Source organism: Opisthocomus hoazin, chromosome 9 (assembly GCF_030867145.1).
Source record: "Opisthocomus hoazin isolate bOpiHoa1 chromosome 9, bOpiHoa1.hap1, whole genome shotgun sequence".
Taxonomy (NCBI): domain Eukaryota; kingdom Metazoa; phylum Chordata; class Aves; order Opisthocomiformes; family Opisthocomidae; genus Opisthocomus; species Opisthocomus hoazin.
In genome coordinates this window covers 30,596,597-30,614,293 of record NC_134422.1, presented here as the reverse complement: position 1 = coordinate 30,614,293, position 17,697 = coordinate 30,596,597, and the positions used below count along the sequence as shown (strand labels likewise).

General features: G+C 44.0%; 1 protein-coding gene across 2 annotated transcripts in view; it reads left to right on the top strand.

Moving 5' to 3' along the window:
• Positions 1 to 17,697, top strand: part of KLF7 (KLF transcription factor 7) — a 60,054-nt gene that overhangs the window by 35,051 nt on the left and 7,306 nt on the right. The window contains exon 3 of one of the 2 annotated variants that reach the window (XM_009939822.2): positions 10,972 to 11,095. The exons of the other annotated variant lie outside the window; for it this stretch is intronic. Within the exon in view, the coding sequence (XP_009938124.2) occupies positions 10,972 to 11,095 (124 nt within the window). The remainder of the gene's footprint in view (positions 1 to 10,971; positions 11,096 to 17,697) is intronic. 2 annotated transcript variants of the gene reach the window in all.

Genomic DNA, 17,697 nt, shown 5'->3' with positions numbered 1-17,697 from the left:
AGTGTCATTCTAGTTTTTTATGGTGGCCATGAGTGATCATTAGTGCACTAGAAGCTTGTATTAGTTCTTGGAAATGAATGTTATAAAAATACAGCCAGGCACATTTTTGTTCAGTATGTAACTATATGGAGCTGTATTATGGTTAATTTTCATAAACTTCCATTTAGACATCTTCTTGTTGGTCACCTGTAACTTTGCAAAGCTTTTCCTTCAGAGGGAAATTTTCCACATTTGGTCTTTTTCCAGTGTGGTTACTATTTGTTATTTTAGAAGTTGGAGGGAAAGTTTTTGTTTTTAAGGAGAATGTGGCATATGTATTGGGGAGGGGCAGGGAGAAAAGAGCTGTCTTCAGTGTAACAAGATTAGCTAAAAACTTGACCTATGTAATGGAAAATAGTCTATGAGTAGAAGACTTATGTCGGTGATTATCTGGGTGAAAACTAACTTGAATGGACCAAGCTGTGTTCTGTTGTAAACTGACTTTCATAGGAGTGTGGTACATGTGATACAATTTTATCATTAATTCTTTGCAAAACCCATAGAACTCCAAAGGTGATTCTTCTTCTGGGCTTTGTTTGGCTTTGAATGTGTGTTAGGAAATGTGTTTCATATAGAAAAACTTTATTTTGAAAAATTTTCTCCGTGAATATGCAGCATCACCCAGTGATGGAATTTCATTGTACATTTGTGTCCTGCTTTAGTGACACTCATCTGGCAGCATGAATGACCTGGGTGGTTTCCAGCTGGGTGCTTGTACCTCCCTTGGAGCTAAGGACAGGTAATCATCTGTGCCTTTTCCAAAATCCAGATGAGGAAGCTTCCTAGCCGGTAATCATCTTTACTCGCTGCCTTGTGCTCTTGAGACCAGGCTGCTTGATTCACCAAGGTTTGCCCAGCAGCGTTGCCAAGACCTGCTTACCAAGCCCTGCTCAGCATGAAGCAGCGAGGAGCTCCCGCACCACTGGGCACAGCCTGCAACATCCGTCCCCAGGACAGGGAGAAGGCACCAGGAAGGATGGGACCCCCCTCAGAAACATTGTGTACCTGCCACCGTGTAGGTAGCCCTGCCCTGACACCAGGGCAGCCTTCACTGGGAGAACTTGCCAGTGTATTTTTTTAAGCCCAAGCACACGATTTCCCTTCTGCCCCCACCCCCAAATCAAACCCAGTATCTGACTGAATGAAAGCACTCTGGGTCTTCTTCTGTTTTGTTGTTGACAAAACTGGGAAACAGAAAGCAACATGTGTTATTTTCCCCTTGTATTTTATTCCTTTGCTGCCTCTGCCAGTATGCATCTTCCTCCGATTTTTTCAGTGGCAAAAGGGAGAAAATGAAGTGACATGTAAATGGTGAGAAACATCGGCACTGTAATAGTTCAAATAAGCGAAAAAACACATTAGCAAAAATGTGGAGCCAAACCATTTAAAATGTTAGCATTTGGAAAAGGGGGTCTCTGTTCCTCTTGATATTTTTACATTGGTTCTAGTCTCTGATACCTGTTTCTTATGTTTTGACTGGAATATTTGCCTTTATATTTTGCCTGGAATTTCTCGGAAACTCTTGGCCTAAAATATGGGTATCCAAAGAGCACATCTTTGATACACTGCTCTGGATTATGTAAATATGTCCCATGAAGGGCTGTATTCATTGTTCACCCTCCAGGATAACCTACAAAAAACAAAGGGAAAAATATATTTCAGCATCCTGGAAAAATCTGACCCGATGAACTGCTGAATTTTTCTTCTTTTTCTTCTATTCCTTCTGCCGCTGCTACCTTGCCTTGCATCTTTGAGCTCACAGAAATCTGAAACTAAAAGCCCTTATTAGAGGAGATTTTTTTTAAAGTTCTTGCTGCTCCTCTGGGGACCGAAGTAATGGCAGCTTGAAGCAGCAGAGAATGTGTAATTAGGGCAAACAGTGATGCCTCGCGTGATGGGGAGAAACAGGCGGAGAGGAGGGGAAGTGCGCAGCAGCCCGGCGTGTACAGGCTGTTACTAGGAGACCCCAGCACGAAATGCATGAGATGCAGGGTGCTAATGGGCCAGCCACCGCCTGGGTACCAGCCCGACCTGCTGCACAGCTGCTTCTGCCCTCCTGTTGCCAAGCAACTCCATCCCTATTTTTTTTTTTGATTTCCCCTTTTTTTTTTTTGTAAAAATCCCCCCCCCCCCCCCCCCCCCCCCATTCTGGAGACTTAATTAGGTAGCTTTGCTGCTGGTGTTGCTGCCGGGTGCCCGCCTGGGCCTGCCGCTCTGCTGCTGTCCCCAGAGCCCAGGGCTGCGGGAGGATGTGCCGGCAATTAATGGGGCAGAAGCGCGGGTTGTGCGCCTGGGCTGGCGCCGGCATCCGTCCCCTGTCCCCGCTCCCTGCCAGCTGGGAGCTTCCTTTGGAGAGGAGCTGCGGAGAAGGAGTTTGAAAGGGGAGCAGCATTTTGACGGCTTTGTCACTCTCGATGGGAGTCTTGCATAGACCCGGGGAGATAAAGTGCAGCGTTCCTCCCCACCTTCAGTGCTTGGCATGTATGGCAACGGGCATTCGTTAAATGCATCCTCTTAAGTAGAGGAGAAAATGGAAAATTTCCATTTCTTTGATGTTGCTACATGCTTTGGCTTTTCTCTCCTTTTCAGCTAGGGAAGTAGGCTTTGTGGATGTGTGTTAGGTGCGTGCGTGCGTGCGTGTGTGTGTGTGTCTGTGTCTGTGTGTCTGTGTGTGTCTGTGTCTGTGTGTCTGTGTGTGTCTGTGTCTGTGTGTCTGTGTGTCTGTGTGTGTGTCTGTGTGTCTTTGTGTGTGTTTGTGTGTGTGTGTCTGTGTCTGTGTGTCTGTGTGTGTGTGTGTCTGTGTGTCTGTGTGTCTGTGTGTGTGTGTGTGTTTGTGTGTTTGTGTGTGTGTGTGTTTGTGTGTGTGTGTGTGCGTGCGTGCGTGTGTGTGTGTGTAAAAGACATAATGCTACAAAAATTCATTTCTTTTGATGTCCTCAATGGCTACATGCTGCACATGGGCTGCTAGACAAGTCTTTGGCGAGGCCTTTGGGGACTAATCTGGAGCTGTGAAGTTTGTAGAAAGACTGATTGGACTTTGGGGCTGGTTCTTAACCTCTTTTCCTCCATTTCTAGTATAGACATGATCACAGCCATCTCTCTATAAGGGCACTGCTGACCTTTTTGAATGAAAGGAACTGTACATCGTTCATGGAAATGTACTGCTTTTACACTTGATCATCCCTGCCCATCTAAAAATAGGTACAACCTTCTCACATTATGTATTTCACAATCCTGTCACACTCCTCTTCTGCCCTGTACTGTCTCCTGCTAGCTTTTCTCTTGTGCTTTGTCACACTTTCAAAGGCTTTTCTGTCTTTCCAGCAGGTGGCAAAACTGTGAATAAAATGCCTTTTTCTTTTTTTCTTTTTTCTCTTTTTGACTAGAAAGCATTGGTGAGCCACTTAAGCACTGACCACTGCCCCACCTTGCATTCCTTTGTAATAATAAAAGTAATAATTAGGCTTCCTATTCTCCAACAAAAGTCAACTAGGAGTATATTGAGGAATGAAAGGCTCAGAAAAGTATCTGAAATTGATTTTTGTAATTAGTTTTACTGGTTGATGGGTTGCACGCACATACGGTTAGATGCTAGCACTGATCTCCAGAGGATGTGTGTATTCCTTTTTGCTAAAGAAATGAACTTACTAATCTTAAAAAGAGGGTGATGTGCACTGAACTTCAGCTGCTCACTAGCTTTTCTGTAGCCTCACCAGCAGAGGAGCTGCCTGAGCCATGTGTTGGTAACTTGCTGAATCTGGTGTGAAAGTGGGGATATTTAAGAAGCAGCAGGTCTTGGGCTACTCCACTTCTGTGTCTCGTATTTGATGAAGTGTGCATATCTAATAAGGGAGGACAGGCACGGATGTTAAGGAGACCTGTCTGGTCAGATTTAATTTTTTCAGGAGTCCTTAAAACTGAATGTCTTTACTGCAGCATGCTTCTATTAAATATCACGCAGCTCTTTCCATAGGAAGAGAGGAGTGACCGGTAACATTTTCTGTTGTGCCGTGTGCTGCGTGCTGATGTTCAACTAATTAGAAGAATTATGGCTCAGTTTCATTGGTATGCCATGCATGTAGCTCGTAAAGCTCTCAGGGACCCTTGGAGATGAAGAGTGCTACACAAATATAAAATACTGTTAATGTGATGTTCCACATTAGGCATCCCATTGTGCTGTGGCAGACTTTCGTAATAAACTGCAAAGCAAATATGAATGCCTGCCTGGCGTTTCTCTGCAAGGCGATCTAGGGGGCTACTTCTCACTGAAAACCACAGCAGCTTCTGTCATTTCTGAGTGACTTGCATTTGCACTGCTGACATCCCCGTGGGCACCAGCTCTGAAGGATGCCTCGGGTCATCGTGCAGTGACACCGCTGCTTCCTGCAACGGCGTGGTCCCAGTCACCAGCCTGGGAACAGCAGGTCCCAAAAGGATTTCCCAGAAAGGATGGTGAGGAAAGTTATTAAAACACTCTCTTAAAAAGCCAATGGCACTACTTGATTCTTTGCACATTTCTTTGCACAGCCCAGGCCCCCAGAGCTTCTTTATAGCAGAAATCCAGGTGAGAAATCTTGCATTTGATTCCTTTTTCAGTTGTAATTTGCCATTTGTCTGGTTCTTCAGGAACACCAGTCTTGGAGCAAGCATAGCTAAAGCTGTCTTTCAATATTTATTTTTAGACTTTGAGGCTTTTAGAACTAGTTTCATTTTGAATAGTTTTTAAGTCACTGATTCTAAAAAGGAAAGGAATGTTTGTATATCTTTCATAAAACTCTTTTTTTGGATCCTGAAACTATATGTAAATAATTCATGGTGGATTAGAACACATGGTGATTTTTAAGGGGATATTTCTGTTGTATTCTTAAGGACACTTTTGCATGCTAGTTTTGTGTAGTTATGTAAGGTGATATTAAGGAGCTCTTAAAACATATTACAACAAATGTGTTCTTTGAATGGCCTTCCAAATGTGCATACAGATGGGATTTGGGTTTTGCCTCTCAGTTTCTTTAAGCATGTTTGGCTAAATTGGTCATACTGACAAAAGGAGTCCCGTGACTGTACCACGTTTTAGCACAGAGAGATAGCAGCAAGGATTTTGACTGTGATTCTCCTCTGAAGTTCATTGCAGGACTGGGGGCCTAAACTACTTGATTGTTTTACTAAGTGTACTGTAATCAACATATGTTTGTGGTGTGGTATTTAAGGTAGGGTGCATGGGAGGGATAAGGAAATAAATACAGATGGATAATCATAATATCTTTGTCTACTTTTAATTCTGCAAAGATACAGGGTGAAACTCAAGCCTTAATCGGCATTTTTCCAATGACTTTGATGGAGCCAGGATTTCACCCTGCAGCATAGCCAAATCATGTGATCTTATCGTGCACATCCCAAAATCTGGAGGCTTTTCTTCTTAAAGTCCCCACTCTTGAAATCCAGGAAGTAGAGAGCAAACTCCTTTCTCTGTATTTTGTAATAAATGTTTCTAGCCTGCAGGGCTGCAAAGAGACATTTAAAATCATGGCCCTAGGTTATCTGCAAAGCAGAAGGCAAATGATCTCTAAATACTATTATTTTCTTCTTTGAAATCTCATAATTTCTGTGGGAGACTGGACTCGTGACTCTTTAACCCTTGGGGTTGGCAATAAATACTGCAGTATATATTAAGATTATACATCTCAATGTATAATATGCCCAGCGTCCATTGTGTGCTGTAGTTTTGTGGTCATGCAAGTGTCCTCAACTGATCTCGGTTGTGTACATCTGCATCCTGTCACCTAATGTTTCTAGTAATCGCTCTCTGGTCTCTGGATTTTGAGAAGAGACAGCATGCCCACTGCTATGTTTTGTGAGGGAATGTTTATTGCGAAGGCTTGTATAGGGTTTACAGTGTAAGTATGTGTTGGAGAGAAAACCCGATCTTCTCTGTTTTGTGCCTGTAGAGCAAAGATACAGCTGCCTACAGCTGAGCTAGGACCTTGTGTATCATCAAAGGAGAGAAATTCACCTCAGATTCCAGTCTGACTAGGGTCTGATGTATCACACTCCGCACGTGCCTTTGTCTCTCGGTTAACTTGAGAGAGAGCCATAGGTGGCTGTTTCAGATGATGGCTTTCGGTATCTAAAGCTGCATGAGATGAAGCTCACCAAGACTGCCTAAGGATAGAAAATGGAGGAAGAAGTCCCAAGGACCAATGCGGTGTCTCCAGCACAGGACCAGCCCAGTTCTATCAGTTTTGCTGGGAACCTGGTGTGTGTTTAAACATGATAGTGTTGCTGGGTTTGTGTGCTTGGCTCTTTCATATTTTCAGATGATAAATTTTGGCTTTCAAGAGAAAGCTATACCAATCATTTGTTTATTTTTGAAACTAGATGCCTAATATTTAGAGTCTTGCATTTGTCTTAGTCACCAAAGGAATAGTGACCCGATTTCAGGGCTGCTGAAGTCTGATGGATTTTTGCTGCGATTCATAAATTCTAGCTTTGCTGTTACATGTTTCCCATAAATTTGCAAAGGCTTTTGCCCTCCAGTTACCAGATTGGACCAAGCTGGGTGAAATAAGGAGAACAGAGGGCCAGACTGTATCGAAGCGTGCTTTAGAGGTACTTTTAGAAGAAGAGCTAGGTTGTGTGAGGTGCCATAAACAGAAGTGCAACAGAGAGCGTATTCCCTGAGCATCCCGTCTTAGGATATGAAAATATGCTCCAGGAAGATGGAAATATTAAGATGGGCTGTGGACTGCAGGACAGAGCCGTGATGAAGAGAGGCTGCTTCACAGAAGGATACAGTCACGATGGACTGAAACCCTAAAGCATATCTGAAGGGCTAATAGCATTTCTCTACCACTAGCTTTTCTGATTATAAGGTCCTTCTAGATCAGCAGGTTTCAGCACACCGCTCTGTGCGCTTGCAGGCATGCGCAGGCTGCTTCTTGGGGATCGTCAGCAGGAAACTTAAGGATGTGTTTTCTGGTGATCTGGAGTCCCCTTTTGAGGTGAATCCTCTGGTTGTCACCATTCGCTGTGCTTGTTCAGCCTGCCTGACACGCACACGTGGTTTTGGATGGCCCATCTCGGGAGATTCTCTGCAAGTGCATAGCTGACACACTTCACTTACGGACAGGGTCAGGCCACAGGACCAGGCTGCAGCTAGCCAGAAATAACACCCTTCAAATGCATGCGGTGTGGGTGTTGGGTCCTGCATACCCACTGTTTTACTCAACAGCTCATCTTTAGTGTGCTGCAATGCTCTCTGATGCACACGCTGCCCAAGGAAACTGGAGTGTGGTCAGTAAGCTTGAAAACACTGGTAGCCATCTCCACCCCCCAGGGAAAAAAAATTAGAAAAAGCTGAAGGCCACTATTCTGGGTCAGTTCTCAAAGATTTTCCATAAGAAAATAGTACGTTGTTTTAACGCTTGTGCTCATCCCAGAAAACTGCATAATTCACTGCTTGAATGTATGTCTGCATTGCTGGCTGCTTGCCCTTCCCAGGTGTGTTTGTGGATGTGTGAAACCTGAACTGGCCTTACGGTGTGGAGCACGTTCTGAACTGAAACAGCTGAGCATTTAACAGCTGCATATCTAGGTGTCAGCTTCTTTTCAGATTTGCATTGGCTCCTCTGTTGAATGCATTTGTATAAATGTGGATTTATGGATTTGTTTAACCACTGCACAGATTCTTGTGTTGAATAAAGGTGACTTAAGGAGTAGAGCCTCCTTCCTGGGAGTGGCTCACAGACATGAGTTTTAAGTGTGGTTATTAATTTTGCAGAGTTAGAGCCTGAAAAAAGTCAGTGTGGCACAGCTCCATGATGTTCCTATTTGTAATTGGATTTTGGAGCTCATAATTAATTTGTTAAAAAGGGGGAGATCCTGGCCCTGTCAAAGTGAGTGGGAGTTTTCCCCTTGCTTTCAGCAGAGGAGGATTTCACCATCTATCTTTCTGTTCTCGCTAATCCTCTGCAACAACAAAAGAGCAGCCTGGCACGTGGAAGGGATCCTTCCCATTTCTTCCTGCCATTGCCGGGAGTGAGGTAGGAGGACCCTCCCCCCCTTCTCCATTCCCATGCTTCCTACCTATGTGCACCTCGGCAAGATACACTTTCATCTATGGGTAAGGTGAAAGCAGCCATTAAGGAAGCAGTTTGTTCTTAGTGTTCACATGCAGAGATAGGAAGGTCCCTCTCCTGCCCTCTCATGTTTTTGAATAGTTGCAGGAGGGCAGGTAATCAAACCTCTTTGAGGTCTCTGGGTCAAGGAGCCGTCTGACACGGCTATAAAGGTCACCGTGCTCCTTTGCATTTATCTTGTGCCACGGGGAGCACTGTATGCCAGCGTGCTGTCTGGAGCACAAAGAGGTACTGTCTGACATTTTGTAGAATGGGGCTTGGGTTACAGAGTAAAAGCATCTGAAAATAAAACTCAGCTCAGGGCTCTGCAAGGCCAGACCAGCAACACTTGAGAGAGGAGCCCCTCCAGCAAGTAACAGAGATATGTGGCATCCCACGGGTTTACCAGTAATCATGCTTGGCGTTTCTCTCTCGTAACCTATATATAGCACTGTACATCTTCAGAGCTCTTCAAAAATGTTAACAAGCCAAACTCGGCCTCAGTCTTAATAGCCCTTGTTTCAAAGAAAGCCCAGGATGTTTTTCCCTCACACTTCTGCGCTGGAGGCGACGTCTTCTACGTTTGCTTTGCAGTGTGTGTAGCAAACATACGCTGCAAGGCAATTTGTCTGCCTTGCAGTCTCCGCTGTAAGGTAGGCACTAGAGAGCGTCAGAGAACTGAGGAAGCTGAATTATCATCGAGGCTTGTTTACTGGCAGCTTTTAAAAATAATGCATGAACTGTTCAGATAAAACCTGTGCACCACCACAGACATGAGCAGGGCTGGGGAAATCCCTTTGCTCTGAGAAGGAGAGAGCAAATGCAGCGTGCCAGGTAGGATGTCAAGGGCTGGGGGGAGAGAGCTCTGCAACTGCAGCTATAGTGTCTGGGGCCAGCCCTGGTGACAGTGTTAGAATTACAGTTGAGTAACAAGCCCAGGAACAAGACACCAGCACTTGGCTCACAAGAAAAATCTTGCTTTTTTTTTCTCCCCCTGAAGAAATCCTATTAAAAGAAAAAACAGCAAAATGCAAGTCTGCAGAGATGACCAAGCAGGCACTGTCTAAGTGGGGTGGTGTTATTGTTGGCTCAGTTCATTGTCCTGTTGGTCATTTTCCTGTGGTAGACTGCGGCACACAACAGAGACATCCAGGCTGGGCTTTCTGCATTCAGGGACTGAGGGACAAATGAATATTTTGGTGAAATCTTGCTGGCTTCACCCCAATGAATCCTTTAATTGAGCTACTGAGCCAAAGAAATTTCTCAGAGGCCAGTGAAATGGCTCTACTCCAGTTAACATGTCAGCGCACTCTGCTGTTCTCTCTGGGGTGGATGACCACTGTGCAGTAGAGTTGCCTGTGCAGTAAGAAGTCTGCAGAAACTCACTCACCAGAGAACAGCTTTTTTTTTTTTTTCATGTGTTTTTATGCAATTCTCTTGCCCTCTTCACTTTTCTTGCTCTTTTGGCCTCTCCAGTTTGTCACCTTGAAATACATAGGTCTCCCATAATCAAATATGAATTCTTTACTTGCTGAATAGACACCTAAATATAGAAATCTGCATCTCTGCACTGAGAAATTTGTCTGGTGTAGCCAAGTGATTGTTTCATGTGACTGGCATAGAAGAGTCATACAGACTGCGACTTTAGCTTGGTCAGTGGTGGGTTTTTAAGATCACCTTCTTAGCAATTTTGAGAACAAATAAATAAGTAATAATGCCTTCTCTGTTTGTTTATAATTTCAATATTAGAAGCTTGGTAGTGAAAGTGATTTCTTGTCTGCATTTTGTCTCAGCTCCCTCCTCTTCTAATGCATCTGTATGGTGCTGACTGCGCGGGGAATAATGACATGGAGTTTATATAGGAGGAGATGCACTGGAGCATTTGTTCTGGGGGAAGATGATAAATTTGCATGCACACAAATACCTGTGCACTGCATGAGAAAAGGAGAGGCATGAGACCTTGGAATTCTCCTTCAGAAGGTGTTAATGACTCCATGGATGTTACACCATGGCAGACTTTGATCCATTGAGACTGGTTTGCATTAAAAGATAGGTAAACGTGGGCGCAGCAGACCAGAATATCTCCTGTGTTATCACTGCACCGTTTCACTGCCTTCAGTGTTATGGTTAATATTTTGGGGCAGAATAAAGCTGGTAAAGGCATAGTGCAAAAAGCCTGAAGGACCAGAGGATTTAAAGAAAACATTTATCCTCTTTCACTCACTGTCCTGGCGCATAATTTCTTGAACCACAGGATAGTTTTTGTTGTCAGAAGCAACTAAAGAAGGTGCAGTCCTAGGGGCCAGCGGGTGTGAGAGCTTGATGGGAGTCTGGCCACGCAAAGCGTAAATGGCAGCTGGGGTAAAGCGTGCAATGCAGTGGTGGTGGTCACTCTGGAGTGGTGCACACCTGCAGTGTGCTTAGGTGTTAGTAGAGCCACTCACAGGTACTGCAGTAATTCATCTGGAAAGGGCAGAGTGAGCTGAAAAGCTAACTGAAAATCAGGCCCCAGCCACACAGCAGGACAGGCATTTGGGGACGTTCTGAGGGCTTCTTTGAAGAGTGATTGACTGGTTTTTTTAGAAATGGGGAATAAGGTTGTGCAAGAATTTTAGCAGCAGTAAAATTTGGACTGGATCCATCCTCAGTACAATGCATCATAAGCCCGAAGTTTTTTCCATCCCACACTGGCTGTGATTTGTGTGATGGGTTAACGTGCCCGAGTGGGACAGACGCAAAGTGGGAGGACGCAGGGCTTGCAAGTTGAGTACTTAGTAATCCTGCTGCCACGCTGACTGTTCTCTCCTCCCCTCTGCAGGTGAGAAGCCTTACAAGTGCTCGTGGGAAGGGTGCGAGTGGCGTTTTGCACGGAGCGACGAGCTCACAAGGCATTACAGAAAGCACACGGGTGCAAAGCCCTTTAAATGCAACCATTGTGACAGGTAATGCAGCCTCCTAACACGGTGTTCAAGCAACATGTGGACTTTGTGAGTGGCATGGAGCCACCAGCTCCCTGAGATGAGAGACCTGGCTCCTGGCAGAGGGGCCCCTTCTGGCCTCCTGTCCCACTGCCTCGATCCCTGAGTCAAGGAGGGGCCCTCCACTCTGCCCCTGTCCTCTCTGCCTCAGTGGCCAGGCAGGATGGCAGAAGGGGAATGCTTCCTAAACAGCCTGTTTCCATCCCACAGAGAAAGATGTTGAACCAAGTGCAGGTCTGACTGAAATCTGACGGTGTCTGTTGTGGGCACAGGGTTTGGTCTGTAGGGCAGCTATTCTTAATACTCTCAAAGTAGAGAAGTCCAGAGGGCCCTGGACCACTTCAGTGATGGACCTCTCAACAAAGCATCTCCACAGCTTTCCATCTCCTGGTTGTATGAGCCTGGTGCCCTCACAAAGCAGAGCTCTCTCTGCCTGCTCTGTTTCAAGGGCTACCCCAAGCACCACTGCTGGCTGCCTGTGTTTTGGCAGGGTGGTCAGCAGAAGCTGATGGGCACCACAAATATGTGGGTGTATGACTGGGGGAATGGCGAGCATGTCTGGCTGTTGTGCCACAATTCTGTAGGAAATGTCTAGGAGAAAGGCATTTAATTTCTGTATGATCATTGTCTTCCCTTACCGCTGAGTCCAGGGCTCCATGCTTCCCCGGATGAAACAGAGCAGAGTCAATGAAAGACAGCAAAGGGCTTCATTTTCAAAAGCACAAGAGTAATATAGGCACATCTGACAATTCAAGCTCATGAGGTTGTTTTGTCTAGGATCAGTGATCTTTGCACATTCGTGCTAATTAGTGAATCTTTTCCTACAGTTTTATATCTCACCTTTGACATCTGTTTGATGTGCGAAATACTCTGCACCTTCATTCTGTATGGACCTAGATTTAAAAGCCTGACAGGTGCCCAAAGCCAGGGTTCCTGAACAGCTGTCATGCAACAGTCCTCTTCTGGGCACTCAGAAGTGAGTAGCCAGTTTTGCCTGGTGAGGCTGAGCAGCCAGCAACTCCCAGTGAGAGCCATGATTGCTGCCGCTCACTGCCGATTCTTTTTTGCGGTCTTCACCACTTTAGCTGTTGAATGAATGATGAGCTCATCTGAGAAATCTGGTCATCCTTGCTTGATGCTGAGAATTTTTGAAAGCTGGGTTTTTTGAAATTAGAAACAAAACCAAAAGAAAATCCTCCTTCCCATCCCCAATCCCAATTGATAAGAAATTACGGTGGAGCAAAAGCAATTACCTCTGTAATGACTCTTGACAGCACTGACAGGATTGAACAATGAGCACTTCTCCCCCTTACACCCCCCCTCAGATGGAGATTGGCAGTGCCCTGGGTGAAATCTGGAGTTTCACTATTGAGTAATCAAATAATGTGCTTGCATCTGAACATGTTATCCAGCTAATCCTATTTATATATATTTTTAAAAGAGGCTTAAGAAAATTACCCATCTTTTTAATGCAGCACTAAGGTTCTCTGCTCTGATAAGGAAATGTTTTGTAATGCAATAAAGGCTCTAGGAAGCCTCTGGGTACACCAGACCAGCAGAGAACATGTGTGGAGAGAGGATGTGTGGGACATAAATAAGGGACCCAATCCTTTTATGGAAAGGAAATTTGATCATTTTCACATCCTGCTCTTTCCAAGGGCTTCATCTCCTTAAGTGCTTCTCTCCCCTTGTCTCCCCTCTTCCTGTCCCCCTTCCCCCACGGTGGGCTTCCTCTTGGATTATCTTTTGTTTTATCCCTGGATTTTCTATTGTTTGCTCAGAATGAGGGACAGGATAAGCCAAGAAGGGACCTCTGGAGTTCTGCTTTTGTGTAAGTACCTCTGTGAAAGAGAACAGTTATGTTTTCTGTTTTAAATGTAAGGCATTGCCTTTCTCTTTTCTTTCCTGTGAAGAACAAACTAACCATCCTGGCCCCACAAACACACACACACACACAAAGCCCCAGGTTTTCTGTGTCAGGACAGACAATATTTTTAGGAGAGATCTAAAGAAATACAGTCAGTATTTTCAACTCCTAAGTCTTTCACCCCTTTGTTAAGTATTCAGTCTTCTCCCTTTACATACTATCCCTTCCTACATAAGTTTTTTCTTTGGCAGCCAACTTGGTCGCTGCAGTCAAGAGATATATTCCTGCAATAGTCTAATGCATTTTGTGCTCTTCAGCTGACTCTGTAGATGAAGGAAAAATATTTATTAGTAAGTTAAGAGTGCTGGAGATTGTGCACTGTTAAATTCCATGCACATACCATCTGTGTGTGGTAGTAGGAGACAGATTTGTCTTTACTCTCCCAGTCAGTTGTTACAAGCTTGTAGAGTGACAGTGCCTGTTCTTCTTTTGGCCCACTCTGCCATACCACTATTTTTCCTTGTTTTCTCATTCACAGATCTCTCTACTACCACCCATTGCAGATGTCACCTCAAGCAAGCACTGAAACATGTGCCTAAATCTGTCCTTAGTTTTTTAGGCAATTTTCTAATGTTAAAGACACTTCTTCCTGAACAGGGGTTCCCAACTGGAGAACAGTTTCTCCACATTTGAACTGCTACCCTTTATTGCAGCCACCATTATTGACAGCAGTTGTGGTCACTCCCTCAGACATCCTGGCTTGCTAAACTTGAAGGAGCCTTTTGGAGCTCTTTTAACAATATTGATGTAGTACAACACATATGCCTGTTGTTGTTCAGAGGTGAAGGCCATACCTTGGCCATCAGAGCGTGAAAGTGGTGATTCAGATAGCAGAAAAGGGGAATGCTGCGCATGCAGTCTGGCTGCAATTCCCTTCCCAGGCTGGTTTCAGATGCGTTTGTGTCTCTGACCTTCTGGCCATTATCAAAGAGGTATTAATGTTTTCTGTGTACAGGTCAATTTTAAAATAAAAGATATATGAAGATGTGGTTCACTTCTCCAGCTGTCCCAGCGCTATCCCAACACCATGCAGCCCACAGATCACATTGTTAGTTATAGCTGGCAAACTACTACTGGTTTGAGTAGCACCGTATGTACTGCAAATGCTGCGTGGTTTGGTGGCAGTAGGGGAGAAAGGAGAATCAGCTAAAGTGGCGTGGATGCAGTGCCTTCCAGACACCAGGGATATACTGGTTCTTAGCACTGCCCAGGAATTTTGCTCTTCAGAAACACAAGGTAGGGTTATGTTCCTCACACAGTGCAAGAACCTCAGCACTCCAAGGGGAAGAGGATGACAGGGCAGTGGCACTCGCTTGTTCTTCATAAATATGTGTTTAGGAGATAGCAGCTTAGTGCCAGACTATTGGGTGTATATTCCCATCTATATGTGTGTGTGCGCATGCGCACGCATGCAGTTTCCTTTTTAACAGCAAGCTGAGAGCATGCTTAGCTGGAATGCACACATCCCACAGTGGAGAACCCACAGCTGGTAAGAAAGATGGCTGAGTGATATATTCTCTTCTCATTGTAGTTACCTTCCCTCTTTCTTCTGCAGAGGCTTCAGTGCCGAGCAGTACTGTGTTGCTAAGGAGATAGAGCAAAAAGAGAAAGAAAGTGATCGTGTTTGGGAGCAGGGAATTTATGTATCCTGCATCAGTGTATGACTTTCAAAATTAGGCTATCTTATTCTAGCATAAACTGTCTTTTCTAGGAAGAGCTGGACTGGGGGAAGGATGATGGGGAAGATTGTGATGGGCCCACGTACAATGTGTGGATCTGGTCTGAAACTGAAGAGGTGTGGAGCAAGGGCATGTCTCACAGGCAGGACTAGAGACCAGCAAGCTGCTGTTTCTTAGTTTGTGAAGAAAGGAGTTTCTCTTCACAGCTTATCCTGTCGAGTCTCTTCCACTGCTGCCTCTAGTTCCAGAACGGAAAAAAAAAGTGTGTCCACTGATCAGCAGTTTTTTTTTTAACAGTGTGATTTAGCTGCAAAATTTTGTAGGGACTGTTTTACAGTTGAAAATAAATGTCCACATCCACCAGCCTTACCAAGAGATAGAACTAACCAAATTAGTCAGCAGGAGAATGTGAAGAATTAGTATTGTACCATTTTATTAGCTATAAATTAGCAAATATGGTACCATTTTATTAGCTATAAAAATATTCTAGGGCTGAAAAATATACCAGATGCTAATACTGTGGTTATTGATGTGAAACAATGTATTGAATCCGTATTTTTAACAGATCTTGCTGCGCTGTGACTCAGCGTACTTCTTCCTGGGTTGCATCTACAATAGAGACAATCGGAGAGGAAAAGCCATGCTTGGGTGGTGGTCTTATGACTAGTCCTAGACTGAAGTGCCAGCTGGTGCATGTCTTTTTGGCAGCCCCTCAAGCTGTTGTTTTGTTTTGGCAGCCCTTGTAGCCAGAGCATGCTGCTTTCTCAGTTTAGACTGACGAGAGAGATGTTGGTCCAAGGGTGTGTTTTGGCACTCTAGGGCTAGAAAATTCTAGCTGTGCTGAGTGTGCTGTCTTGAAAGCCAAGTGTCCATTGTCAGATTTGCGTCTGTCTTGCTGTGCTTCATGTAGGAGCTTGGAGGAATGCAGGCTCCATCCTATTTTGAAGTCTGTCTTCTTATTTTTTGCTAGTCTGAAGGTATTAGCCCCCTTGTAAGCTGCTACAAATCAGCGGAGAACAGCTGACTTGAGCAGAGTTGTGGTCATCTATAGAAGAGGAGTATCTAGCTTTTCTTGCAAAAGTCACCTTCTTATGAAATTTCTTTGTCCTAAAAGTGCACCTCTGGATCACTCATCTCTGCATGTAGATGCAGATAGGGTGCTCGTACAGGGGAATACTGCCAGTGGGACAGAAATGATCTCCTAACTATTTAAAAGCTCTTAATTTTTATAGTTCTTCTCTTTCTCAGCCTTCCTCTGCTTAGGTGTTTATCCTCTGGGTGTTTGCCCTTAGACTGAGTGTTCTTTTATTTACCTTTGATTTTTGGTTTTTTTACCCGAGTAGTTAAATTCATTCTTTTACCTTATTCTTTATGAAAAATACTAAATACTCAACTACTAGTTTTTTTGGAAATACATTCAGTGCCCATGTATGAACTACCCAGATTCTCACAATAAGCTGTTTGGATATTCTTCAGACCAGTATTGGTGGCTCATTTATACTCTAAATCTGTGGGGCAGTGAAAAAACATTCCAGGCAAGTCAGTTCTGGAAGTAGCTTTTCATGGTGCCTTCAGACCCTACAAAACCAGCTTACTCAAAAGCCACAGATACATGGAGTATGATATACGGTATGATATTTAAAATAGATGTTTTTTGCTATTAGTAAAAACAAATAAGCCAGTGTCTTATGGCTTAAGGTGGAAAGAAGGCAAGCCAAGATTTGCAGGGAACTTGGTAATCTCCCAGTTTTTAGTGCTCAACTTGAAGTATCTAGTAGAAGTTTAATTGCTGAGAGTGTCTGAGTCCTGACGCTCTGACAGTCAGGCTTCATTTTAGGGCTTTGGTGTAGTCAACCAGAACTACTGCCTGCTTGTCCTGTGGTTTGCTTTCTGGTGCTGTACGTATCTTTAGTGACACTGTAATGGAGAGTGTGAAAGGGGTTGGTGCTTTCAATCCCATTTCTAATGGGTATGAAGTTGAAAAGATATTCTTGCTTACTGGCAGTCTCGATAAAATGGGGTGTATGTTGAAAGACGGAAAAAAAACACTTGTCCGCCTGAGAACTTATTCCCCTGATCCTTCTGACAATATCTTGGTGGTGTGAAGTGCCTGAATTTTGGCGCTGTTCCTGCTGCCGTGAGTGTCCTGCAGCATGTCTACTACAAGGCAGCTGTTCTAGAATAGTAACTCCTGATTAACATTTTGTGGGGTTGCTCTTGTCCTGGAGAAAGTGTGTTGTATTCTGAGTATCTTAGACCACTTCCCCAGTGAATTAAATAATTTCAGAAGAAAGCAGTCATAAGCCTTTAGAGAGGGAATTAATCAAGAATAGATGCTTCATTTTAAATTCATGCCCTACCTTATTCTCAATTAACTGCATGTTTAGGGCAGCCCTAAAACTCAACTAGTTCTCTAGGGTTGCCACTCTTAAGTCCATCTCATCAGCATCCATTTACATGTTCGGAATGTTAAAACATTATGTTTTCTTATGAGATGGAGAAGAGTGGCTTTTTGGATAAAGAACAGAAGTTGAAAGCTGAAGTTCTGGCATTTTTTTTTTTCTGGTATTACCACATTTCTTGTGTGGTTTATAATTTCCTTGCATTCTCTCTCTCTCAATTTTCACACTTACAAAATAAGCATAATACAGTATCTTCTCTCAACATCCTTTAGGGAGATAGTATTCATCAACATCCACATATTATGACCCAAATTCCCAGCAGAGAGAAAGGGAGCGGTATGTAGCCTGACGAATTGTCAGCCTCCAAACTCTGAACCAAATTTCTTTCCAGTTTGGAGTGAGAAATGAGAATTCGGCTTTCAAAACTGGCATCGTACTTCAGTGCTTGTTGCAGGTACTGGGCACTTGAGAAAGCTGGTATTTTTTTAAACTGGTGTTTCTGAGTAGTTAAGCAAAATTGACTTGGTTTATTTAATTTTTTTATATGCATACGCACTT